This window comes from Coccinella septempunctata, chromosome 2, assembly GCF_907165205.1.
Source record: "Coccinella septempunctata chromosome 2, icCocSept1.1, whole genome shotgun sequence".
Lineage (NCBI taxonomy): Eukaryota > Metazoa > Arthropoda > Insecta > Coleoptera > Coccinellidae > Coccinella > Coccinella septempunctata.
The window spans coordinates 30,785,649-30,810,614 of record NC_058190.1 but is presented as its reverse complement, the minus strand read 5'-3'; the positions used below and the strand labels follow the sequence as shown (position 1 = coordinate 30,810,614).

Sequence of the window (24,966 nt, the reverse complement as noted above, 5' to 3'; positions counted from 1 at the left end):
ATTTTGAAGTCAGTACTATCGTTCGTATATACCTACATAGAATACCTACTGCAGGTATAGATTGAACACCTGACAGTACGAAATATGCGGTAAACGGGTAAAAGATTAGAGATGACCAAACTAAACTTGAAAGACAGGTTCCTCTGCATCATGCGATTTTGAATTAGTGCTAATATAATCCCCATCAAGTTTCCACGAAGAACTGGAGCTGTTCATTCCACTTCTTCGTCTTCATTCAATCATCTACGGTTTCGCAGCATCCCGTTTTGAGTGTTTATGTGGTGACGTGACGTTTCTTTCCGATGCAGATTTCCTGCTTCCTCTTGTTCTTCGTCAACCAACAACCAACATACAAATCAACGCTCATGCGCCACCCTTGGTACTAATACCGCAGTTTCGAAGTACCAAACCAAGTAAAAGTACCGTGAATTTGAATGATTTTAATTCATCCCCTTTCCGTTTTGGAAGATTTTCGGTTATCGAAGAAGTGATCATCTAAATGAAGTGTTGAAAAAGGTTCAATATGAAAATTTTTCTTTCTTCTTTTGACGAAAGTGTAAGCATAAGAAATTTTGGACCACGTAGACGACCGTCAAATAAGTACCCCGTACAAAATTATTTACTATCTGGAGTGGCAGTGACTGATAAGAAAATTGATAACCATGTCCTCCTCATTATTCAAAGCTATATATATTACTGCGTTTGTGTCCTATGCAATCATACCGCTCGATTATTTGACAAAGTAAGGTGAGATCTAACCTAAAAATATTACCGCTCATTAAAATTTTAAATTTCAAATTTTAGGTACTGGATTTTCGAAGGGAGCAATCCACACATGTCGTGTAAATCTTGCCAATGTACAGGAAAAAATTCTCAAGCTATCCTTGTGACTGGAGGGGGTGGTTATGTTGGATCTCATACTGTAGTTGAATTATTGAATGCTAATTTCACTGTAGTAGCTATTGATAATTTATCAAATTGTCATGCCCCCTCCAAAGATGACAAACCAGAGTCTCTCAAAAGGGTGGAAAAGATTACTGGAAAAAAACTGGTATTTTACAATGTGGACATAAGAAATAAGGATGACTTAGATAAAATTTTCAAGAAGGTATTAAGTCTTTGAAGGAAACCATTTCTATAATCAATCTGAAATTTTGATTGCAGCATAAAATTTCCACCGTTATACATTTTGCAGCTTTGAAATCTGTAGGAGAATCTACACAAATACCTCTATCATATTATGAAAACAACGTTGGGGGGTCAAATAATCTATTTCAGGTAAAAAGTTATGCAGTATGTTTTCATTTTGAATTTTATTATTTCAAGCTTTTAGGTAATGCATGATAATGGTGTGAAATCTTTGGTTTACTCATCTTCAGCAACAGTGTATGGTACTCCCCAATTTTTGCCATTAACAGAGGACCATCCAACTGGTCAAGGTTGTACAAATCCTTATGGTAAAACGAAATATTTTGTAGAAGAAATTGGCAAGGATCTTTGTACTGCTTATCCGGTAAGCACAATACAGATTTTTTCAAATTATACTTGATAGAAATAAAATAAGGTTCACTTATGGTTTTCAATAACAAAATGATGGAATAAGCAACCCTTCTTCAAACTTGTTATTAATGAATAATTAATAAATCGAGTTTCAGCCTAGTAAAAATAATGAAATAATTAAGAGAGCATTTCAATACATAGATCTACCTATTCAGCTTCATATGCAACCAGTATTATTTTAAATTAGAAAATATGAAACGGTGGTTTTTCAAATTTCTTTTTGTTTTGGATAGTTTAATTACTGCATTGAAGCAAAAGATGAACAATTTCAACATATTATCAAATACTATTAGACAACAGCTTTTGACTCCAGTTGAATTATTTTGAGGGTTTAAAATTGAGAAACGAATTATGTAAAAAAGATCAGAACCTTTAAGATATTAGAATGCTCGATTCATATAAAGATTAATTGTTGACATTTATGTAATCAATACATAAAGGAAAGTTGCTATTTTAGATATATCATTATGAGTCTAGATCCGGTAGGCTGTTTGTTTTGAAATTTGATTTGTTGGATTTGTCTACTGACTGGTTATTATAAAATACATTGAAAATTCGATGAAAGTATTGGTGGTGTAGAACATTATTTTCCTTCTTTTAAGTAGGATCAATAGGTGCCAATATGGTTAGTGCTGCCATAAAGGATCTATAATTGATATTTGTATGTTGGTACATTTCCAGATATTATTTTTGTTAAATCTGAGTCCACTTGTAATCTCAATTTTTGCAGACAAGCATACAGCTAGTATAAAAAAAAAGACTTTGTAAAAATTCAATTCGTTATTTATTTCCATTTTATTAGATGGCGCTGTATTTATCCAGCTCTTGAGGTAAAAAATATCAAGTAAAAATGCTATTACAAATTTATGCTGCTATGTTGGGCATCATCCATTTGCAGACGGAATAGCAATCCAATTGGTCCTTATATCATTTAGATTGCGCAGCAATGAAGTTAAATTCGTGAAGTGTTATTTCTTATAAAAAAATTTTTGCTGCAAAGCAGGCGGGTACAGCTAGTATTGAATGAAACATTGTTTAGTTCGAACTTCGAAGTAACAATATTCCACTGGTAGTGGGTTCAGAAGTTTAAATTTCTGGTTGCTTTATTTTTTTTGGCTTTATATACAGAATATCAAACTAGGGCATAAACAGAAGGTGATCTATAAATCCAGGAAGTCAGTTTTAGAGAGACAACAGTTTGTCTCTGGTTTTGATGTTAAATTATTTGAATTGGTCGACTTTAAGATATCATATTATTATATAGATTCAATTCGATGCACTATCTTTAGCAATTTCATGTAAGTGTATTTATGATTCAAATCACGCCACCTTTCGTATTTGTCAAATTTGTAGATTGTTTTATTTTCTTATCAGGTGGTATTCAAATGATAAATAACAAGTCCGTTTATTTGAATAGATCAGTTTTTTTGAATTTTATCACGTCTTGTTCAGATTCGAACGGGTAACACCGTTTGAATTCAAACAATTTCATAATCTCACAAGATTTGAAGGATTATTGTAGGTTATAAGGTTATTTAAAAGACGTTCAAAATGTTTGTATACAATGATTATAACTGTATAATTCACTCTAATGTGTATTATTAGGTTGGACCTAGTTATTCAATCAAATCCCGAGGTTCTTGAACTGTATTACTTTTATTTTGGTTCACCATTTCCAGTAGGTAACGTTGTTCGAGAATTCACCAGGAAATAAATACAAACTTTCTTAGTATATTCTCGATTCACTATGGAAATAAACAAAATCCACAATTGAATGAGAACTCAGAAAGTATTCTGTTCTTCCTTAATTCTTCTTACCCAATAATTATGGAATTCTGACATACGTTTCGAGACATTCTGATAGTCGAAAAAAATAATAGAAGAAAATGCGATATTTGAATCTTTGAGGCGACAGATTATACGGAGTGAGTAAAAAGTATCGTACAAAATTCATATTTAGGGTTTTTTTGTCAACCTGTCTCCACCCCTTGAATAGGGTGCATGACAATAAGCTCTTCAAGTATACATGAAAAATAATTTAGAATGAAAATTTCTTCAAAATAAAATTAATACCGGGAATTTGGTTCGTTACTTTCCATCCACTCTGTATGATTTTCCCTTTGCTTTGTTCTTTAATTTTTCAAGTCTCAAAATAAAACGGAGAATAGAAGCAACGTTTGGAGAAGTTGGTAGATATAAAAAAGATTGTTTATGTACCTACCCGAAATTATTGTGTCGGCGTCGGTTGAATTTTGGTAATTCAACCGACGCGACGTTGAATTTTGATTGTAACACCAAACAATAGAATGTACATGACATATCGGAATTCCCTGCGTTGCCTTCTCGCTAAATTTGTAAAATATTGTGACCTTCTCACATGAAGCTATCAGTTGGTCATCATTGTTCGATTGCGTTTACGATCGAATAAAACAAATTCTAAAGATAACATTGACTTAAAGTTTGAATCATGAAGGTCGCCGATCTTCATGTGTAAGCGTGACAAGATGACGTGATAGATAAAAGTTATTCATATTTGAATTGAAAAATTCAATGATATAAGTTAGGTTCACATTTATTGAAGAAATAGAACCTTCAATTAACGTTTGAAAAATTCGTCGTCAAGTATGTAATATTCTGTGCTTGAACTTTGAAAATATGCAAAAATATAAGGGGTGTTCCATTTAAAAAATCACTCATTCGTTAAATAATTTTATTTGGGAACACCCTGTATATTAGAAAATAATTTCTTGAGATACAGAATTGAAAGTACAAAGGGAATGCTTTTCAACTAAATTTCTAAAACGTCTGGTTTGGCAGCTATGGAAGCCTAACCCACTATTGCAGGACCCTGTATAGGTCTAATTTTTGATAGAGGTACTCTACTGGCTCCAAGGTATCTCGAGTCAATCACGAATTTCCCTTTTGTGCTTCTCAACACCTCTCAACTAACTTTGAACACTTTTTTGACTTGAAATGACGGGATATTCGTTACGCCCCGTACATGACTAGGTCACATTATTGGAAAGACAATTTTTCAGAAATTGTTGCCCAGTTTGCACATTTTTCACACTTTAGGTTCCTATTGTCTCCAAATGTTGTTCGAAATCTGAGGTAGAATGATCATATTTGATCATTCTACCTCAGATTTCAACAACTTAATATTTTTTTCACATAAAGAGCATTTATCTACCATTTCATTAATTCATACATTATAAGAACGAAAAATCCACCAATTTTTTTTTCCTAATAAGCTACGATGATGCATATTCCTTTCGGAATTCTTTCGCTATGTTTCCGTTAATCCACCTGTTATCATTGTCATTATCTTTTAAATGTAAATTTTTATTTCTGCGTTGCAAATATGTATTTGCGTCACATTGAGATAATTTATTATTAATGTTAAAACGATTATCCAATTTGCAAACTTTGCGCCATACGAAATTATTAAATTTTACGATAAAGATAATATGCTTGTTCTATTCCGTCTGTAACTTGTATCTATATGAGTCGATTTATAAAAGTTTTTTTTGTAACAAACAGTCTGAATACAAACTGATTTTTCGCGATTAATTTATGAAGGCTTCCAGGGCCTGATACTGTGTAGAGGTCTTGCAGGTTTTCTACCTAAAACTTAGCTCACCGGGTTTTTAATCCGAATGCGTCGGAGGAACTGTATTTTATTTATATTCCCACTCTGAGTAGTATCCATCCTTTATTATTTTTTTTTATTTTATTTTCATAGTCGATCCTTTTTATTAGTCCTTCCTTTGATCCTTTCCACATCGCATTGGTTTTATACTCTTCGTATCGATTACTTACAGCCCAGCGCTATGTACTACAGGAGTCTTCTCTTCTGTTATATTATTTTTAAGGCGGCTACAGACGGCAAGCCTTGGCAAACCTCCGCTCGTTCCAAAGTTTGCGCATCGTATGTATACAAAACATATGGCAAGGCAAAGCCAACGCTGGCGCTGGCCTAGAAGGCGGTATTTTAAACACACATCGAAAGGACTTGTCGAGACTCGCCAGTGGTCTTGATCACCGTACATTACATTACATTGCTGTATCCCGTTACCGGGAATAAATCTACCAAAAGACAAAAAAAAAAACAGTGCGAACAGACTTATAATTTTTAGGGCTAATTGCGTCTGTGTGCCCTCCTGTGACTGAAGAGACCCAACCGTTACCTACTTATCCTTCCACACTCCGCGCACGGATAGTCCCCAACCAGATCTGGCATCTGGCCGCTTCTGTCTTCTCGAGTCTTCACTATAATTGTGTACCAAAGACCTCCACTGTGACCTGTCTAACGCCAGTTTTCCCAGTTATGATTGGCATTAACTGATTTTAGGGATTGATGTAGTATATCCTTAAACCGCTTATATTGGCCTCCTGGTTTCCGGCCTCCCTCTGTCAACTCGTCATATAGAGCTACTTTGGGGAGTCTTGTGTCTTGCATCCTCAGAATGTGGCCGCTCCATCTGAGTCGGGCCCTCGTTACTTGAGTCTCAATTGTTGTACAACTCGCCCGTTGCGAGACTTCTGCATTCGAAATTTGTGGAACCATCTGATGTGCATTATTTGTCTTAGATGACGTTGTTGCGTTTGTTCAAGCTGTTTAATATGTCGCCTGTAGGGCGTCCAGTTGGGAGGACCACTGCTTTGTAAACAGCTGTCTTGATCTTCAGATCGAGGTCGTGATTTTGATACACTCTGTCTTTCAGCCTACAGAATGCCCTTGATGCCGAATTGATACGGTTGTGTATTTCCGTGTCTAGGTAAGCCCTAGTATTTATGAAGTTTCACAAGTATTTGAACTGCTCGATCTGTTCTATAGTTTCTTTGTACAGGCTGATATCTGTTTGAAGGCTTTCTGGTGGACTTACCAGGATTTTGGTTTTGTCGATATTTAGTCTAAGGCCTAAAGCTTCGTATATGTGTTTATAGGTGTCCAACATTATCTGTAGATCCTCTGAGCTGCTAGCGATAAGAGCACAGTCGTCTGCATATGGAAGTTCCGTGATAAACTTTGTACTTTGTACTGGTTTTTGCTTTGAGGCGCTCCAGGCCTTCATCAAATCTGAATCTTATTTCAACACCTCTTACAGGCATACTCATGTCAGCAATTATCGAGACAGCTAAGGCGAAAATATTGAACAGTAAAGGCGCTAACACGCAGCCTTGTTTTATTCCAGGGTTGGTTAAGAAATGGTCGGTTGTAGAGCCATTATGCTGTATTCTAGCGGTGTTGTTGGTATGAAGGCTTTTACACACTGCTAAGAATTTTTCGGGTACTCCAAGGCGTCCCGTACGAACGACACGCGAGTCATATTTGTTTTAACAATTTCTATCTGTAAGTATCCCTTATTAAGGAAGTCGCGCGTAGCGTTTAAGCGAAAATGACTTGAAACTGGAGCAATGACACTATTATAGAGTTTCTTAAGTTGTATGAAATGTTCCCCATTATTTGGGGTCCACAAAACGTCAATCATAAAAATAAGACTCCATTTTTTCGCACGCTTGTTCAACGTTCGCCTTCTCACTTGCCTCGAAAAGACTGCCAAGATAATCATGTCGTGTGTATAGTCGTCGGTGCACGAATATCGAGAATATACCAACGTTTCCACAAACGTTCGTTCAAACGCTGGCCAAGGCTTGCCATGCCGTCTGTAGCCGCCTTTTTGTCTATGGATTTTGATGGCTTCCTTATTCATCCTCTCATATTTGAAAATAATTTTTATTTTCGAGAATATGACGTATCCAAAGATTTTAGAGAGACTCTAACTCAAATAAGGCTCCGTGTGAGAAACCTCTGGTCTGCCAGCTTTCCGTGTTGGTAGTTTTGGTTTTATACCTCCGTATAGAATTTTCGGACGAATAGGTAATAAAATAATTCTCATATTATCCAAACTTTCGCGTACTTGCGAAATTCGAGCTTTTACAGGGCATGATCTTTTTAGACGTTCCCGTTCGAAGTGTCGAGGTAGCATTATTATGTGTAACTTAATCTTTATCTATGATTGATTGAAGTGAGTAGGAGTTGAAATGATGCGTATGTAACATCTGATCAAAGTTGATATATGATACAAGATTTTGAAGTGACAAAAATGAAGCGATGTCTAAAAACATCTTAGATGTACCCATATCAATGAAATGTGATGATTTTTTCAATAAGAATGATTATAAAGTGGAAATTTGAGTCTTTGGGCTTGGATCGATGAAAAGATATAGGTTGACACTATACTCATAAGCATTAATACTGCTGTGTTCTTCCGGGTTTCCCTATTATTAGTAAAAGGTGAGCACTCGATGTTAATAATTGATTGAATTCGTTTCTAGGAATGGAAATTGATATCCTTGAGATATTTCAATCCTGTTGGCGCACATCATTCTGGAATTATTGGGGAGGATCCTTCTGGAATTCCCAATAATCTAATGCCGTACATATCACAGGTGGAATATTATTCATGTAAAATAGAAATAATAAATCTCAAATTGCAATATTTTAGGTTGCTATTGGAAGAAGAGAATTTCTCAGGGTTTTTGGTTCTGATTACGATACAGTGGATGGTACAGGTGTCCGCGATTATATACACATTACTGATCTAGCTATTGGTCATTTGAGAGCTTTAGAAAAAATTTCAGACCCTTCATTCCTAGGCTTTCAAGCTTACAATTTAGGAACCGGTCGAGGTTATTCCGTTCTCGAGGTTGTTAAAGCGTTCGAAAGAGCATCTGGAAAAAGGGTGGAGTACAGATTAGTTGACAGAAGGCCGGGAGATATCGCTACATGCTATTCTGATGCCAGCCTGGCAAAGAGTGAACTGAACTGGAGTGCAGATAAGGATATTGATGAAATGTGCAAAGATACATGGAATTGGCAGAGTAACAATCCTAGTGGCTTCAGCTGAAACGCCCCTATTTATTTCTTTCTAGATATTTATTCGAGGAATGAAACTTGGCATTCATACATTCAACGAAGATGATTCTTAAATTACCATATTCGTAACATCAAACTTCAAATTGGTATTACATCTGATGAAAATTATTGTTAAGAGTTGAAACTTTTAAACTGATTTGATTTGTAGTAATACTAAATTTTTAAATTATTTCTGTGTCTAAAATACTAGCAATAATTGTATAGTTATAATGGAAACACAAAAGTTCCTTCCCCAGATATTACTAACACAAAAATGAAGATCTCAAAAATTTTAATTATGATCATGAAGGGAACTCTCAATTGCCAAAGAACGTCTTGCATAAAATAACATTTTTAATACAATGTGAACATCAAAGAGAGAATTTGTAGTTTTTTTTATATGAATCAGAGATATTTTATTTTTGTTTTCTCAAGAAAAATAACATTGAAAACAAGCAATAATTTTATTCAGCAACAATTGAGTATAATTATAAATTGATAAATTTTATCTTCATTTAATTATTGCACTAACCTATTTATTTATTTATTCTCCATTTATTGTTATATATGTTGATTTGTTTGGTTAGATATACAACCAGTGTTTGAAGCATTTCCATGTTATACAGGACTCATCAATAAAGTAATACAATGTCAGTTATTTCTGTTGCATTATCATTTACACACATTACAAAACGATTGAACTAAATTTCATATCTGCTTATGAGGTGTAAATTCGGCCCAATTTTGAATATTTTATGCTTTCCAAATGAAATACTCTTGCAGGTGAAGAAGTAACAATGTTCATACCTTGGCCAATCAAATTATCAATATGTATCAATATATCCAAAATATACTACTATAGTCCATTACATTTAAATCTTGAATGATATTCAAACTTGAAACATTGAGCATCTTACATTCATCGTTTCATTTGTTGTAAACTGATATATCTGCCAATTTATCATTACCATCAAGTAACTTCTCACTCCAGAAAAAAGTCTGGCCAATATAAAGCACAGTTAAAATCGCCATGTCTTCTTAATTTGCTGAAGTTTAAATTAGATACTGCACCATGTTAAGCTTTATATATAATCCTGATAACATAAATCAATTATTGAACAAATTCACCAGCTTGGGAAAAATTAGTCCTTTGAAAATACTGGGAGGGAGGTAATTTTTAGGCCTTATCAAGTGTGATACTTTATCTTTGACATCAGACCAATTCAAATCTCCTCTTAAATGCATCAGTCTCAACAACTGATCATCGCTGATATCCGGATACTTTTCTACAACTCTATGCAATTCAAACGATAGCATATCATCATCGCTCTTTAGGATCTCGACTAGTACGGTAATTGCTTCAAATGGGTCATCACCACTTATGTCTTTACATAAACCATTTAATAAGTTTTTCAATTGGCCTACTTCTCTCAATACTTGAGAAGCTGCGTTAGTACATTCCTGATAAGTTTTGAAAGATACTCTTTTGCTCAGTAAAGATGTCAAGTATTTTTCAACATATCTTCTTCTCACCTGATATACAATATAATCAAAGTTCTTTTGTGCAAGACCACTATAATCTTGAAAATAGTCCTCTGTTGTTAAGCAAATTGTATCTACAGCAACTGATGATCCTAGCCAATTTGAAGTGAAGAGGTCAGAGAAATATTTTTCCAAATCTAAGAAGAGTTCCTCTAATAAATATATTCCAGATTGGTTTCGTAATTCTAAAAATACTGTTCTCAACTTTTTGAATTTTTCTCTCACTATATTCTTATCTTCTTCTTGAATATCTGTTAGGCCTATCAGATATTGTTTTTCTAATTGAGTGCTCAAATCAGCAAGTTTCAGGCAGTTATTTACAATAGTTATCATGTGGTGTGTAAAAAATGGTACCTGCTTCCTATCATTAAAATATGTGTTTTTGAATTCAAGTATCTCATCTTTATATGAACCTCCATATCTTATAACATGATCTATACCGCACTTTAATGCTTCAAAAGTAAGTTGGTCACTCACTGTTTTAGTAACTTGTAAATTCTGATCTATCATTTGGAAGATTATGATTGGACCTGTACCAGATGTATGGGAAACTTGTGGCTCTATAGATGAGTACCATTCTTGTTTCTCTGAATTCAAAGTATTTTTCATCCATTCAGCATAATTTTTTTCCATATTATTGAGATACTCATTTTGTAATTGACTCAGCACTTCTTTTGGGAGAAGTGGATTTTCTTTTTCTAGTTTTGAAGTGAACTGCATCAAATCAGGGTGACTAAGAAGCTCATCAGAAAAATATGTTTTATATACCCAAGAAAGAACAGTAACATATTCATTTCCTTCAAGACCATTTTGAATAATTTCTTGTAAATGTACAGACAAGCAATGATGATACATTTTTATATACTCATGAATTATATTGTATCTAGGTGGAAAACAAGGAACACAAAGTGTTTTAACTACTCTCAGGTCTTCAAGGATCAGTTGTCGTATAAGTTCTAAATGAGTGATGAGCCAATTTTTATTATCTGATCTTTCATCTACCTGAGTACCCTCAATTCTTGTAGCAACTGAATGTTCTAAAACTTCAAATGCCATTTTCTTCCATTTCTTTGGGCGGCCTGGAGCAATGAATCCTGTTTGTTTCTCTTGTTTTAAAGCCTCTTCATCTGCCTTCTCTTCTCTCTCAATAATTCTCAATGCTGTCACGATTACTGTTGGTTCTTTTCTCACAGTATTAAGGGTTCTTGATAGCACAAGACGTAACTGTTTCTCAAGTAAAACTGAAAGTTCCTCAACTTCAGAAAAATAAGCTTTCAACATTGATTTGTCGTGAGGAGATTGATTAGGTAGTTTATGGAGCTCATATAATAAATCATCGCGAGAATTTTCCAAATCTCTCAAGCATTGGTGAGTATGAAGCAGTTTTCCTTCATTAATCCATTGCTTGGTTTTTTCTACACTTTCTGGAACAGTAAAAATATGTTTCAAATTCTCTCGTGCAGTAACATATTGTGAGTGTTTCATGTTTTCATCTCTAACTACACTTAATTTATGATATAAGCTTGGCACTTGATTAAATAGCTCGGCCATTTTACATAAATCTTGGTCAACTTCAGCCACTTCTACTTGAGCATCCTTGAGCTTCTCCAAACCGATGTGAACTCCATCAAGTTGTTGTTGGATAGTTGATTTCAATTGTGCTTCTACGGATCCCTTCTGACGAATTATCTTTCTCTTGATTTGATCAACTTTTTCGAGTTTTCCATGCTTTTTTATAATTGTTGCAACATGTTTTTTTGCAGATTCTCTAGCTTCGGCTTCAATTACTTTCATGTCAAGAGAAGCCATTTCAACGTTAGGAAATTATTGAAATTTTATAATTATTATAGTACGCCCCTTACTTATTAACACTAAAGGTTGAAGTTCTAGTGTATGCTCTTTAAAATGGAAATGTCCTAGGATGTTAGTACCTCTTTGGTATTAAGCACTCAACTCGATTCATCCCAGCAATATATCTTGAGTACACCCATTTTTTTTTTGTAGATACAATTTTTTAAAAGGAGTAGAATGCTATAATTTTTTATTTGCAATTTCTCAGTTCATTAGCACTTTGAAATTATCTTTTATGAAATATAAATATTATCATTATCATTAGCACAGACCATAGAGATAGACTACAACAGTTCTCTATGTTCAAACGTTCAAAGAGTCTATGTCACTCTATGTTTAGCAGCATAGATTCCTCTTTGCTACTTTTGCTAGCAGAGAGCTTGTCTCTGTGTCACAGATTACAGAGCTCTGTGTCTATCAGATGCAAAGATATTACCAGAGACTTTTCCCTTTCTCTATGGATATTACTGTGTAATATCCAGAGACAATCCAGAGACATTCCCATTCTCTATGGTAATATCTTTGATCAGATGGATATCAAAGATTATAGAGTACTCTATAATCTTTGATGTTCTGTGGGGTTGCCCAACATCTTCCCATTTTTCCCCTCTCAATGAGACACACTTTTCGTCGTAGAGACAGTTGTCTCTCTGTATATAATTATTAATATTAATATTAATATTAGTGTTCTGTGGTAGTATATTCGTGTTCTGTGGGTAGTACTTTGGTAATACCCAAAAGAGTCGAGCCCAAGCGTCGAAAAGACGCGAACAAGAAGAAGAAGAATACCCAAAAGAGGAACCTCTTTGGTAGTACCATATTCGGTAAGAGACTATATTCGTGTTCTGTGCCTTCCACTCCTTCACAGCCCTCTTAACTGAGCTTAAGAGAGCTGAGATTCCTTCCAGTTCTTTTAGAGTTCACTCATAGACAAAGGCCTTCTTTCTCTATGAGTTCACTGGTGTCTATGCACAGATAACATAGTAATGCCAGTTGCCAGTAATTCCTCAAATTTTTGGGCAAAGAACAGAACACTAATATAACAAAGCATCTCTCCATTTGGCAAAGCCAAATTTTTGCTTTGGCAAAATCCAAGGGCTGAACTTGGCTCGCTGGTAGTTTTTCCATGAATAGATGGACACAAAATTAAGAGACGGCCGTGTGAAACCTAATCTGCATTCAAAACTGTATTTAGTAATTTATACTTTCTTTCTCAATCAATATCCCAATAATTAATGTGATGAGAAAATACCAAGAACCGTCACAATGTTTTTTTTTTCTATAAATTTAACAAAGTTGCTGCTTTTTTTTAGGACAACAGTTTCTGAAGAGGAATATGATTATGAGAGTTAAATTTAAGATAACATAAAGAGCCAATTTTATAACTATGTTAAAAATGTATTAGGTATAAAATATACAACTTAGTAAAATACAGTAACTTCTCTCCAACAGTAAATAATATCTTTTTATAGAGTAAGTCAAAATGAAATAGACATAACAATTTCACAAGTAACGAAGACAAGGAAAGTTTGAAATCAAAATGGAAAAACATTTTAATTCTGCAAAAATATAGGATTAATAATACATATATTCATATTATCACATAGAAATTTTAACTTCCCATTTAATGGAATGAAAAACCCACAATAAAACTTATGGCAATTCATTTTTCTTCCAAATTTTAGCAGGCAATCAAGATCTACTTTTGAATTCACCAGATCTGATCAATTTATTATATCCATACTCTTTTGTTCATATAACAATTCTTGATCATTTTATGGTATATTTGGACACATCCTATGAAGAGGCAATTTTTGCAAATTTTTTCTTTCTTCAATAAGATCTTTGAGGGAATCTGCTAATAACCGAGGTAAATCCAGTTGATCAACCTTGAGGGGATCATTCAAGTGATTTTTAAGATATAGCAAAACAGTATACTTTAAACTATGTACAGGAAGAGATATAACTATCATAATTCTGCTTTCAACGCCTTCTCTATATTTATATCCAGGTAATTTTTCAGCTAAATGTTCTCTGAATGTTTGTGGGTGATAAACCAATTTTTTGTCTATATGCATTCTGTCTTGGGTTTTATCATCAAATGCTATCCATGGATGAGTTTTGAAGGTGTTAACATCTACAAATTGGCCTCGATCTAAAGTTGTATAGGAAACAAACAATCCACTAAAATTAACCCATACAACGTTAACTCTTCTTTCTGTTAAATTCATGAATCTTATATAGCATCGAGTTTCACTCTCCTGAGAACGTAGTGGCGGATACTGAATCATTTTCAAAGATTTAAAATTTATTGACGATTCGAAAACGATAGCAAAAAGCACTTCACTTCAATTTTAGAAAATCCACAAACCTGTTGGAGAGAAGAGGGCGATGGTACTAGTAAAATACTACTCATATCCATACAAATTAAAAATAGATAATTAATTTTAATGCTTGATAAAATAAACCCCAACTTTTAGGGAATACTAAAAATCACAGATTTCCGATGGCACAACCACAGAAGACTATTTAATATATCATTTTTCTATGCTCTATGCCAGAAACAACAACAGCTCTCTATGAACCATGGACCATTCAAGAATGATTGACATCCCTGTAGGCCTTGAAAATCCAGACCCTCCCAGAGACAACCTCTGTCTCTGGACCCCCCTATGGAGGCTAGAGTATTAGTTCTGTGGTAGAGACCCTCCTATGGAGGGTAGCCTCCATAGTCCAGACGCAGCTGGCTTCTCTATGTGCTGGTCCAAAGACATTGAACTTGTGAGGGTGGATACTCTTAAAACTGATGAAACGGTTTTAACAAAGTTTATTTAAAGATCTATTTAACACACTGGTGAATTAATACAAAATGGCCGATGGTCGCTTGAAACTATTAATAGTGAGAGTAGCCTTTATCTATTCGCATTCCCGACAGAACTGGCTTCTGCACCATTAATAGCACGTGTACCTAACTTAGTTGCGCATGCGCATTAGGCCGAACATAATACTAGTTGTCAACAGGTTGCTTTATAGAAGTGGACTGGTCCCAAATCAACTTTGGCCAGCAGTTCTTACTTCAACACCCCCTCCCAAACTGAGGACTTGACAACTAATCAACAGAAAACTGAAAGTTCCATTTAACTGACTTCGATAAACTAAGAAATATAGAATATATATAAAGTATACAATAGATAGTATTTTATTAGAATTTATATAAATCAAGCCTTAAACCTACAACAGGATTGTCAGTGGAACCATACAGAGCTGTTGCTGTGAGACAATGGAATAGGGTTCCTTATAGCGAACCAACTGTCCTTAATATTTGGTATGGTATCAATACATTGTGTCCAGGGACCGGAGACCCTTCCCACAAGTGATATTATACCATCATATCAACTGAAACTGATCAACAGATACATATGCCATAATGCATGCATATCACATAGTAGATCAACATATAAATGACATGACTGATCACATACATAGTATGTTCCATCATATCGGACTAACATGATTAATTCATTACACACATGTGGTCAGAATTTTGGATTTCGCATCTATCATTTCCAGGGACCGGAGACCCTTCCAAATCAAGACACTAGTATTCGTAAGAGTATGTATCCAGGGACCGGAGACCCTTCCTACATGTCTCAAATGAACACTTCAACATGTATATTCATCAAATTATATCTCCAGGGACCAAAGACCCTTCCAATATAACTCGAACAAATATACAACAAATTTTGAGTATTATCAGATTATGTTTCCAGGAACGAAGAACCTTTCCACAATATACAGATAAAACACTCAACAGACATATTACCAAAGTACCTAAGGGATCGAAGATCCTGTCAAGATACTAAGATAAACAACAGAATTCACTATCAGAGTATGTTTGAGATCGAAGATCATTTATAACACTACTCAGATAAGGTATACATAATGACTGAAAAGAAAAAATTAATATTACTTATGAAATGTTTGATCAAACAGAGCATGTTTTGAGTTTGTCGTTGACTTTTCTCATTTTCTTCCTATAATATTGAATCATTATGACTTATTACTTGGTTATCATCTTATGCTTGGATTGGATATTTTCATGCAAATCAAACCTCATAGAATACAAGGTGATCACGAAACTTAGTGAGCTTTGCTGCATTCAATGGTTTTGTTAGAATGTCAGCAATCTGATCATTGGTATTGATCTTCACAATATTAATTTTCTTATCTCTTACGTGTTGACGAATCAATAAATATTTACGTTCCACATACTTCAAGCGGCTTTTACTTGTGCTAGCCAGACAGTTACGTCTTGCTGCTTCATTGTCTTCATATATATTAACTGGAAATGCTCTGAGACCCACAGTCTCTTCTAATAATTGTGCTAAAAATAGAATTTCATTAGTAGCATGAGTAAGTGCAATAAATTCCGCTTCTGCTGAACTTTGTGCTATTGTTGATTGAAGTTTTGAGCACCATACAACAGGATTACCAAATGCAAAAATCACAAAGCCTGTGGTCGACTTTTGACCACACTTATCACCTGAAAAATCTGCATCACAATAACATGACAAAATTGGAGATCCTACTGTGAATTTTAGACCTAACTGACTTGTACCTTTCAAATACCTGAAAACTCTTTTAACTAATGTCCAATGATACTGCTGTGGATTAGCTTGGAATCTAGCCAAATAACCTACGGCAAAGGATATATCAGGTCTTGTGAACATACTTAAATACAGCAGGGAACCTATAGCTTTCTTATACGGAAAATCTGCTTCATTCGTTACTTCCGGAACTTTATGATTTCCTTGAGGAACTAAAGGAGTGTCAACTGAATTTGAGTTTTCCATTCGAAATTCCTTCAACATTTCATTAACAAACTGTGTTTGATGAAGAAACAACTGATTTTCTGATCTAGTGATTTCCAAACCAAGAAATTTTGTAGGAAAGCCAAATTGTTTTACCTTAAAACGTGACTTCAACATATTCACATTTTCCTGAATAAGGTTTCTACAACTACCTGTAATTAATAGATCATCAACATATACTAAAATCAAAACGATATTACTATCTTCCTTTTTCTTATATAAACATGGTTCTCGTAAATTTGATTCAAAACCAGAATCCTTCAGAAAATTATCAAGTGTCATAAACCAACATTTCGGTGCTATAGATAATCCATAAAGAGCTTTTCGTAACTTCAATATTACCTTTGATTTATCAAGATTGATTCCTTCAGGAACACTTACATATTTTGGTCGATCAATTTCACCATGAAGAAATGCTGTTTTGACATCCAACTGTTCAACATGCCAATTCCTAGAAACTGACAATGCAAATAATAATTTAACAACTGATAGAGCTGGTGTAGGAGATGCAGTTTCCTCAGGAGTATACTTTTCAGTATCTTTGCATCCTACAACAACTAAACGAGCCTTACACACACCATTGTCCTTAACTGTAAATACCCATTTCAACGGAATACTTTTCATACCTTGTTTTCTTTCCACAATTTCCCAAACTTCATGTTGGTTTATAGCTTCAAGTTCGGACTGAATGGCAGTAATCCATTTACTACTTTCTGAACATGTCATTGCTTCCAGATATGTTTGAGGTGTTTTACTTGTCTGATAGATTTTTGTATCATATACAAAACCAAATGGATTCAAAATTGTGGCATTAACTGAAATTTGCGGCATATCAAGTCCACTGGTTTCATTGCCATCAAAATCATCTAGCTGGGATATTTCTTCATATTCTATCTCATTATTTATCTGAGAGCTAACTGAAACATTTTCTAACATATTTGTAGCACTTATTTTATCAACAGAATTGTTGGAGCTACTCTGTACTGGACTTGTAGTTCTTACAGAATCAGAGTTTTGTTCAACTGATTTCATTTCAACAGGATTGTTTGCAACTGATACAACAGGATTGCCAGTAGGTGGCACAACAGATATGTCCGTAATGGACGCAACAGAATTGCCTACAGAGGGCGTAACAGAAACATTCTCACTGGACTCAACAGATTCAGACGAAACTGTTAATTCATCACTTGGGACTGATAACTTTGATTCATATGACTTGTATGTCAACTCTTCATTTATTAGAACATTACAAGATGTAATAGTCTTACAGGTTTTAGGATCATACAACAAATAGCCAGTATCGGTATATCCTATTAAATACATTGTGCTGGATCTTGCATTCAACTTTTTACCTTTTGGAACATTTTCATTTCTAACTTCTGCTTGTGAACCGAAAATTCTTATATTTTGCAGATCGGCTTGTTTTCCATAGAGTTTTTCATATGGAGTCAAAAAGTCTAATGATGAATGAGGCGTACGATTGTATAGATAGCAAGCAGTCGAAAATGCAAAACCCCAGAAAGTATTTGGAAAGCCTGATTCAAATAACAAGGCTCTAGCCCTTTCTTGGAGTGTTCTATTGAACCTTTCAGCAGTTCCATTATGCTCATGTTGATAAGGTTCTGCTAACTGAATTTGAATACCAAACTGATCGAGAACTTGTTGACAAGATTCGCTGATGAACTCTGTTCCATTATCACAACGTAATTTTCTGAATTGACCAGGACTAGGAAATAATGACTGAAGATAGTTCAAAGCAGACTTCAAAAACTTGAAAGTTTCAGACTTTTGTTTCATCAGGAAAATTTGTGCATATCTTGAATAATCATCTAGAACAATTAAAATATACTTTTTCTTAGTGTAATGTGTTGGCGGATTGACAGTTAATAGATCTGAATGAAGAATTTCACAAGCTCTAGTGGCTCGATCTCTTTCTTTTGCACATGTTTTTCTGGTCATTTTTGCTTTAGAACAAATTGTACAATTACCAGTACTGAGATTATACGTGAGTTCTTTAACTCCTTGAACAACATTAGGTAATTTTCCTAAGTAAGAAGATGATATATGACCCATTCTACGATGCCACATACTACCTTCCTGAGCCAACATTTTTAACTGATTACGAGTAAATCTTTTACGTAATTTGCGTGTCTCTTCTACTATTATTGACTTTCTTATTGGATTTGATAACTGAGAGTTTCATTTTAAAACTAGAATTATCTTTCGAACTTGACTGTTTATTTATACTTTCTACTTTATTTACATTAATTTTGTTGATACTACTTGTATCACCAGGATTGACTCTTGCTGAGATTCGATAAACGCCATCCGATACAAAGAGCAGGGAGATCTTTCTTCTTAATTTTCTAGATAAAATAAATCCATTATTAGCATTTAGCACAAGACTTGTCCCAAACTGAATATTAAATGCACGGACACTGAGAATATTATCCCTTACTTCGGGGACATACTGAACATTAGCTAGATGTACAATGTGCGAACTTTTTCCAAACTGTACTAATAATGGAAGAGTTCCCTGACCCATTGACATAGTGCTTTCAGTTTCCGATGCCAAAACAACAGATATCGGCTCTTTATAAGCCTGATAGTTCAACAAAATATTCTGTACATTCACTACATGGTGAGATGCACCAGAATCAACTAGAAATGTTGCAAACATACTGAACTTATTCAAATCGAACAATGACTTACTAGATTTTTGATCTTTCAGTTTCCTACAGTCCTTCTTTTCGTGTCCCTTCTTATGGCAGAAAAAGCAGAATCTCTCTGTGTTCACACATGTGTTTGACTTGTGGAACATCAAACCACATTTTCTGCAACTTGCATCGCGCTTTTCAGCTGGTGTCATTTTCTTTATTTTCTCCAACTGATCCAGTGTGTAAGGACTCTTTTCTGTCCTTTTCTCTTTAAAATAAGGAGACCTCTTTGCTGGATATTTCTCTTTCTTTGAACCATCCCTGTTTGTTCGATCAGACCTATTCTCTAAACAAAAATCACAACAATTATTATCATCTCTCTTACCACATTTGATGCAGAGCACTGAAACTGAATTAGGATTAGCAAAAGTACATTCCCCAATGGGATCGTCAATACAAAAAGAGCATACAGTATACACTTCATTGATCTCAGTATTGAGATTCTCACCCGTAATACCAAAACACTCGGAACAAATATCCAAACTATCATTTGATTCATTCTTATACATACTGTTTTCTGCTTCCTTAAAATATTGGCTATTCGCCACCTCCAGAAAGGCATTCTTTACGAACTCGTACGTCCTCGTTTCCTCTGGTAGTGTAGCCATTGTGGTGAAAAACGCCAAGAAACCATTAGCATCCTTGATTTTATGTAGAAAATATCCCACTATGATCTTCGGGTCCAACGGAAAGCCCAGTTCCTTGAATTCTTGAACTCCTTTTTCGAATTGTGATACGAAGTTCACCGGGTTCATCTTCGGGTAAAATGTAATTTTTCCAAAATTGTCCAAAACTTCCACCATTTTTTGAACATCATTTTTGCCGAACATTTGGATAAGTTTCTTGAAGGCTTCAGCTGCCGATTCTTCATTTTCTATTACAGCTCTGGGAGCGTGCTGCAAAGATGCTTCCAAGTATTGTAGCACTTGAGCGTTGTACATGTTTTTTTCTTCTACGCTCATGTTACACTCTGGTCCACCCATATTGTGCAGTAGAAATTGGGATCTTCCTAGGGCCCTAATGTCACGCTCGACTCTTTGTTTCCATGAGCGGAAATTGGAATGACCCCTCAGCTTGTCGCTGTTCTCAAATTGAGGTATTATGAAAGTGGGTATATTGACCTTCTCCACAGATTGTTCTGATACTGTGCTTCCTGTTGACGTTGCCGGAGGATTCAAGTTGTTTATTTGCTCTGCCAACATCTTCACGAAATTGGTGTTCGTGAGCATTGCAAAAATATTTTCTGGTACTCCCATCGTTGACCTTTCGCTTGCATCGGATTGGTCCATCTCGATCATCTCTTCTTGATTGAACATGCTTGTTGTTGAACACGTGGTCGTCTAGTCTTCTGTTTAACACGTGGTCTTCTAGTCTTCTGTTTAACACGTGGTCTTCTGTTTGTTAATTAATACGCACGCACATACACACAAGCGCTGCTACCATGTGAGGGTGGATACTCTTAAAACTGATGAAACGGTTTTAACAAAGTTTATTTAAAGATCTATTTAACACACTGGTGAATTAATACAAAATGGCCGATGGTCGCTTGAAACTATTAATAGTGAGAGTAGCCTTTATCTATTCGCATTCCCGACAGAACTGGCTTCTGCACCATTAATAGCACGTGTACCTAACTTAGTTGCGCATGCGCATTAGGCCGAACATAATACAGCATACATTAATTGTCTCCAGATGCCAAATCATATCGACCAATCAGAGTGCAGCGCATCTCCCGCCAAAACATTTCTCTGGTCTGGCCAACTTTTCCCCCGACCGGGTTATTCTCGATCTCGAACGAACTTCTTCATGTAATCGTACCATTAGATCCTCTTAATTTTGATGATACTCTGTTATCTGTGAATGTAATAAGTTCAAAATTTCGCATTTCAGTTTGTTCTTTCATTAAATTTCGAAAACAGCGATTATTATCGCTTATACAGATTGCGAAAGAAGGTAATTAATTAATAATTGCTTTTTGACTATATTAAAATATTTGAACGAGTTTCTGATATTTGCCTTTCAGCCGGTGGTAATATCTATATCAGTTTATCAGCTCTAAAAAGCAGTTTTTATTGCTACGTTTGAATGATCGATATGGATCAAGAAAGGTAAAGTTTATTCATATGGTTCATTCCGATCTGAGTTACAGAATAGGGGTGATTTGATTGTTGTCATCAGCTTGCTATTTTTGTAGTAAACAGCTTCTTTGTCACATATGTGGCAAAAGGTTATCCAGTGTGTCTACATTCAACCGCCATATAAAACAGGTGCACCTGCAAGAGCCACTTACAGGAAAGGACACGAAGAATATTAAATGTCCACTTTGTGAGGATAAACTTAAATTATCATTTGGAAGCCATGACCAGTTAGTGGATCATATAGAAAAAATTCATTTTTTGACTATTATACGATCAACTCTTTATTTTGGAAACAAAGAGGAATTTGAAGCTTGGAGAGCAGTTGACAATAGAAATATAGATTATGCCTTTCAAAGAGGTCAAAAGATCAAAGATGATGAGTACATATACTATAATTGCAATAGGAGTAATACAAGAGGTGAGTATATTTAAGCTGTCTATCTAAGTAACTCAATTATTCAATTACTTCTATTCAGGATATGACAGTAAAAGTAACCAAAGATGTTCAAAAGCAGGAGGAAGCATTAAAATATCAGGATTATGTCCATCTAGAATTTGTGCTAAAATAACTAATTCTGGTAACACTTTTCATAATATAGTTATTGTACTAGTGTTGATTCATTCTATTTAAGGAGTAACAGTGAACTATATTGAAACACATGCTGGCCATGATGATGAACTCCGAGCCAAACATTTATCGAAGGATCAACAGGAAATGCTCGCTGAAAAATTATGTGCTGGTGTTACAAAAGAGAGAATACTTGAGGATGCGAGAATATTAGAGGAAGGGAAGCTCACCAGAATGAATTTATTAACAAGAGGGGATCTTGCATACATTATACGTAAATTCAATATAAACAAACAGCGTGATACAGATGACATGACAGCAACAGCCCTGAAAGTAGGAGAAATGAATAGTCAAGAAGAAAATACTGTTTTTTTGTTCAAACAGATAGGTAATATTTTTTCACTGATTATTTGTATTTTCCTGATATTTAAACTTTTTAAGGGGAAAATTACCCTGAGCTGAGAAACGAGGATTTTGCTTTAGCCTTTATGAATAAAATTATGGAAAAAAAGCTAAGAAAATACAGCAAAATCATTTGCATTGACGGCACCCATGGAACAAATATCAGGAATTGGGAACTCACCACAGTTTTAGTCAAGGATGAAAATAATATGGGATTCCCAGTAGCATTTTTAATAAGTAATCGTATGGATCAAACGATCCAGAAAATATTTTTCAGGTCATTAAAAGCAAGACTTCAAGAGTCCCTAAGATGCAAATACATTATGACAGATGATGACATAAAATATTTTAATGCTTGGTGCGAAGCAATGGATGATGTTGAAAAGCCAAGACGCTTACTCTGCACTTGGCATGTCATCAAAAACTGGAATATTCAAGGCAGGAATAAATTGAAGAAACCAGATAATAAGAAAGAAATGAAATTAAGAATGAGAAATATCTTGAAAGAGACCAGTATTTCAAAATTTCTAGAATTGAAAGATGAATATTTTAAATATCTTGAAGAAGAAAATGAACTGGATTTCTTGAAATACTTACAGAAGTAAATTACCATATAGTCAGTATGGTCAAAACCATTTCATTATTTTATTTTCAGTCATTATTTCCAGTGCAATGAGAGAATTATGATGTGGGCCCACTGCCACAGAATAAATGTAGGAATAAATACCAATATGGCTATTGAGAGCCTGCATAAAGTAATTAAATATAATAAAATGAAGGGACATCAAAATTTACGGTACAATTTAATATATATAAACTACTCTTTTCACTTCACAACCTATCAATTCCAGAATCGAGAAATTATTAGACTTATTAGAAGACCTTGTTAATGAAAAAATGTGGAAAAGAGTCATCGAGTCTGAAAGGCCAAATGTTAATTCCTACCAATCAAGAGTTAATAGAGAGGCTCATATAAAGGCAGAAAAAGAAGTTTTGGAGAAAGTTGTCTGTCTAGATTCTGGTGAGTTTAAGGTTTTCTCAAGTAAGGTGAGGGACCAATTTTATATAGTTGATTATAATGAATTGTGTGATGACGATTGTAGAACTATTTATTGTGATAAATGTAGAATCTGCATTCATAAATACCAATGTACTTGTCCAGAATACACAGTAAAAACTGCATTATGTAAACACATACATGCAGTTGCTTTGATCGAAAAGAGAAGCGATTCTTTTCCAGGTCCAGGTATTGCTGAAAATTACCCACCTATTGATGAACCATCAACAAGTGGAGTACAGAAGAGGACAGAAATCAAAGAATTCCTAGATGAGACAATACAGAACCAAAATACTGTTCTTACTCTAGATCCAAGCAAAAAACGAGAGGTAAACTAGGAATCTTTGGTGATGGGAATAGCTTTGCATGGGATTTTAATTGTAGATTGTAATGAAGGAGATTTTTATGAAATTGGAATCATTAGATGATGAAGATTTTGATAATATGGTGGAAAATATCAACAAGCAATATGACACACTACAAAAGAATAAAGATCAGAGAGGGAAAAAAAGGAAAATTGAAAAACAATTTTATTACCCCACTAAAAAGTAGAATCTGAACATATTGAAAATGTAAATATGGTTTGATCATTTTTCAAATAATATATGTTTAACATAGCATAGTTTTTCAGGAAAGTGGTGATGGAGTGCTGTTTTGCTTTAGGAAAATTTATTATTACTTTTCTCTTATTTCTTTTGAATTTATGTAATGTATAATATTTTAAGCCTTGTAGTTTTTTTATATGTTCTCGGTGGTGGGAGGTGATGGAGCAATATTAAATTTTTCCACTAACAAAGGGTCTTATCAGTAGTTACATTTAGAATATGTTGAGTCTTATTTTTTTCGAACTGACAAGTTGCTACCTCTTGTATGACTATATGTGTTGGGAAAAAAACAAAGATAATTGATATTTTTTTTTTATTTTGTCCGAATAGAATATCTGTTATCCTATTCTTGTATTTTTTTATATGCTGTTTAGGTGTGAAGGGAGATGCAATAGTATTTCAATTTTAAGCTCAACAATTTCTTTATCAGTAGTTGCTGTATGCTTTGATAGTTTTGATTATGTAAAAATGCTATAGGCTCCGTAACTTTCTAACAATTATATTAAAATTATACTAATAAGTGTCTATTTTTTGAGAATACATCCTTTGTACTTTTTTTGCAGAAATAAACTTGAATTGATTTTACCCTTGTCTTTATTTTCAAAAGTCACAAAATTATTCTCAATTACTCTTCAAATCATTCATAGGAGTGCTTGTCCTCCTATTTCTTTCTAATAACTTGGTGACTCTCATAAAGCATTTTATGATTTTTGTCTGTAAATGAACTCTACCTTGA

The 24,966-nt window shown here is 34.4% G+C and overlaps 5 protein-coding genes across 7 annotated transcripts; 2 read left to right on the top strand and 3 right to left on the bottom strand.

Annotated features, from left to right (window-relative positions):
- The first annotated feature begins 335 nt into the window (after positions 1-335).
- LOC123306340 (UDP-glucose 4-epimerase-like) lies at positions 336-9,137 on the top strand. Of its 2 annotated transcripts, none has more exons than XM_044888308.1 (6): positions 336-747; positions 805-1,108; positions 1,165-1,278; positions 1,334-1,513; positions 7,900-8,013; positions 8,070-9,137. In XM_044888308.1, exons 1-6 carry the CDS (start codon positions 524-526, stop codon positions 8,469-8,471), a joined length of 1,338 nt encoding a protein of 445 aa, XP_044744243.1. In that variant the 5' UTR covers positions 336-523; the 3' UTR covers positions 8,472-9,137. The 2 variants fall into 2 exon arrangements, with proteins under 2 accessions (XP_044744243.1, XP_044744244.1); XM_044888309.1 differs by having other exon boundaries at positions 518-742.
- On the bottom strand, positions 8,925-12,161 carry LOC123306339 (exocyst complex component 3). Its single transcript, XM_044888307.1, has one exon. It carries the CDS (start codon positions 11,828-11,830, stop codon positions 9,587-9,589), a length of 2,244 nt encoding a protein of 747 aa, XP_044744242.1. The 5' UTR covers positions 11,831-12,161; the 3' UTR covers positions 8,925-9,586.
- A 1,246-nt stretch (positions 12,162-13,407) lies between these two features.
- LOC123306842 (protein Vhl) lies at positions 13,408-14,391 on the bottom strand. The gene has a single exon (XM_044889006.1). The coding sequence runs from the start codon at positions 14,161-14,163 to the stop codon at positions 13,648-13,650; it is 516 nt and encodes a 171-aa protein (XP_044744941.1). The 5' UTR covers positions 14,164-14,391; the 3' UTR covers positions 13,408-13,647.
- A 4,659-nt stretch (positions 14,392-19,050) lies between these two features.
- Positions 19,051-20,033, bottom strand: LOC123307653. Its single transcript, XM_044890047.1, has 2 exons — positions 19,456-20,033; positions 19,051-19,109 (listed from the first exon to the last, which is right to left on the bottom strand). Exons 1-2 carry the CDS (start codon positions 19,967-19,969, stop codon positions 19,102-19,104), a joined length of 522 nt encoding a protein of 173 aa, XP_044745982.1. The 5' UTR covers positions 19,970-20,033; the 3' UTR covers positions 19,051-19,101.
- A 1,101-nt stretch (positions 20,034-21,134) lies between these two features.
- LOC123308201 lies at positions 21,135-24,404 on the top strand. 2 transcript variants are annotated; one of them, XM_044890775.1, is made up of 10 exons: positions 21,135-21,413; positions 21,484-21,568; positions 21,655-22,016; positions 22,075-22,176; positions 22,231-22,554; positions 22,608-23,169; positions 23,224-23,364; positions 23,420-23,954; positions 24,010-24,197; positions 24,257-24,404. In XM_044890775.1, exons 2-9 carry the CDS (start codon positions 21,546-21,548, stop codon positions 24,175-24,177), a joined length of 2,217 nt encoding a protein of 738 aa, XP_044746710.1. In that variant the 5' UTR covers positions 21,135-21,413; positions 21,484-21,545; the 3' UTR covers positions 24,178-24,197; positions 24,257-24,404. The 2 variants fall into 2 exon arrangements, with proteins under 2 accessions (XP_044746710.1, XP_044746711.1); XM_044890776.1 differs by having other exon boundaries at positions 24,244-24,377.
- The last annotated feature ends 562 nt before the right edge of the window (positions 24,405-24,966 follow it).

Bases quoted from the DNA above. Each gene is read 5' to 3' on its own strand.
- LOC123306340 (XM_044888308.1), top strand. From the start codon at position 524: ATGAAAATTTTTCTTTCTTCTTTTGACGAAAGTGTAAGCATAAGAAAT. The intron at 1,109-1,164 runs GTATTAAGTCTT...TTTTGATTGCAG, and splicing joins TAGATAAAATTTTCAAGAAG to CATAAAATTTCCACCGTTAT. The intron at 1,279-1,333 runs GTAAAAAGTTAT...TCAAGCTTTTAG, and splicing joins GGTCAAATAATCTATTTCAG to GTAATGCATGATAATGGTGT.
- LOC123307653 (XM_044890047.1), bottom strand. From the start codon at position 19,969: ATGTATAAGAATGAATCAAATGATAGTTTGGATATTTGTTCCGAGTGT.
- LOC123306842 (XM_044889006.1), bottom strand. From the start codon at position 14,163: ATGATTCAGTATCCGCCACTACGTTCTCAGGAGAGTGAAACTCGATGC.
- LOC123306339 (XM_044888307.1), bottom strand. From the start codon at position 11,830: ATGGCTTCTCTTGACATGAAAGTAATTGAAGCCGAAGCTAGAGAATCT.
- LOC123308201 (XM_044890775.1), top strand. From the start codon at position 21,546: ATGATCGATATGGATCAAGAAAG. The intron at 22,017-22,074 runs GTGAGTATATTT...ACTTCTATTCAG, and splicing joins CAATAGGAGTAATACAAGAG to GATATGACAGTAAAAGTAAC. The intron at 22,555-22,607 runs GTAATATTTTTT...AAACTTTTTAAG, and splicing joins TTTTTTGTTCAAACAGATAG to GGGAAAATTACCCTGAGCTG.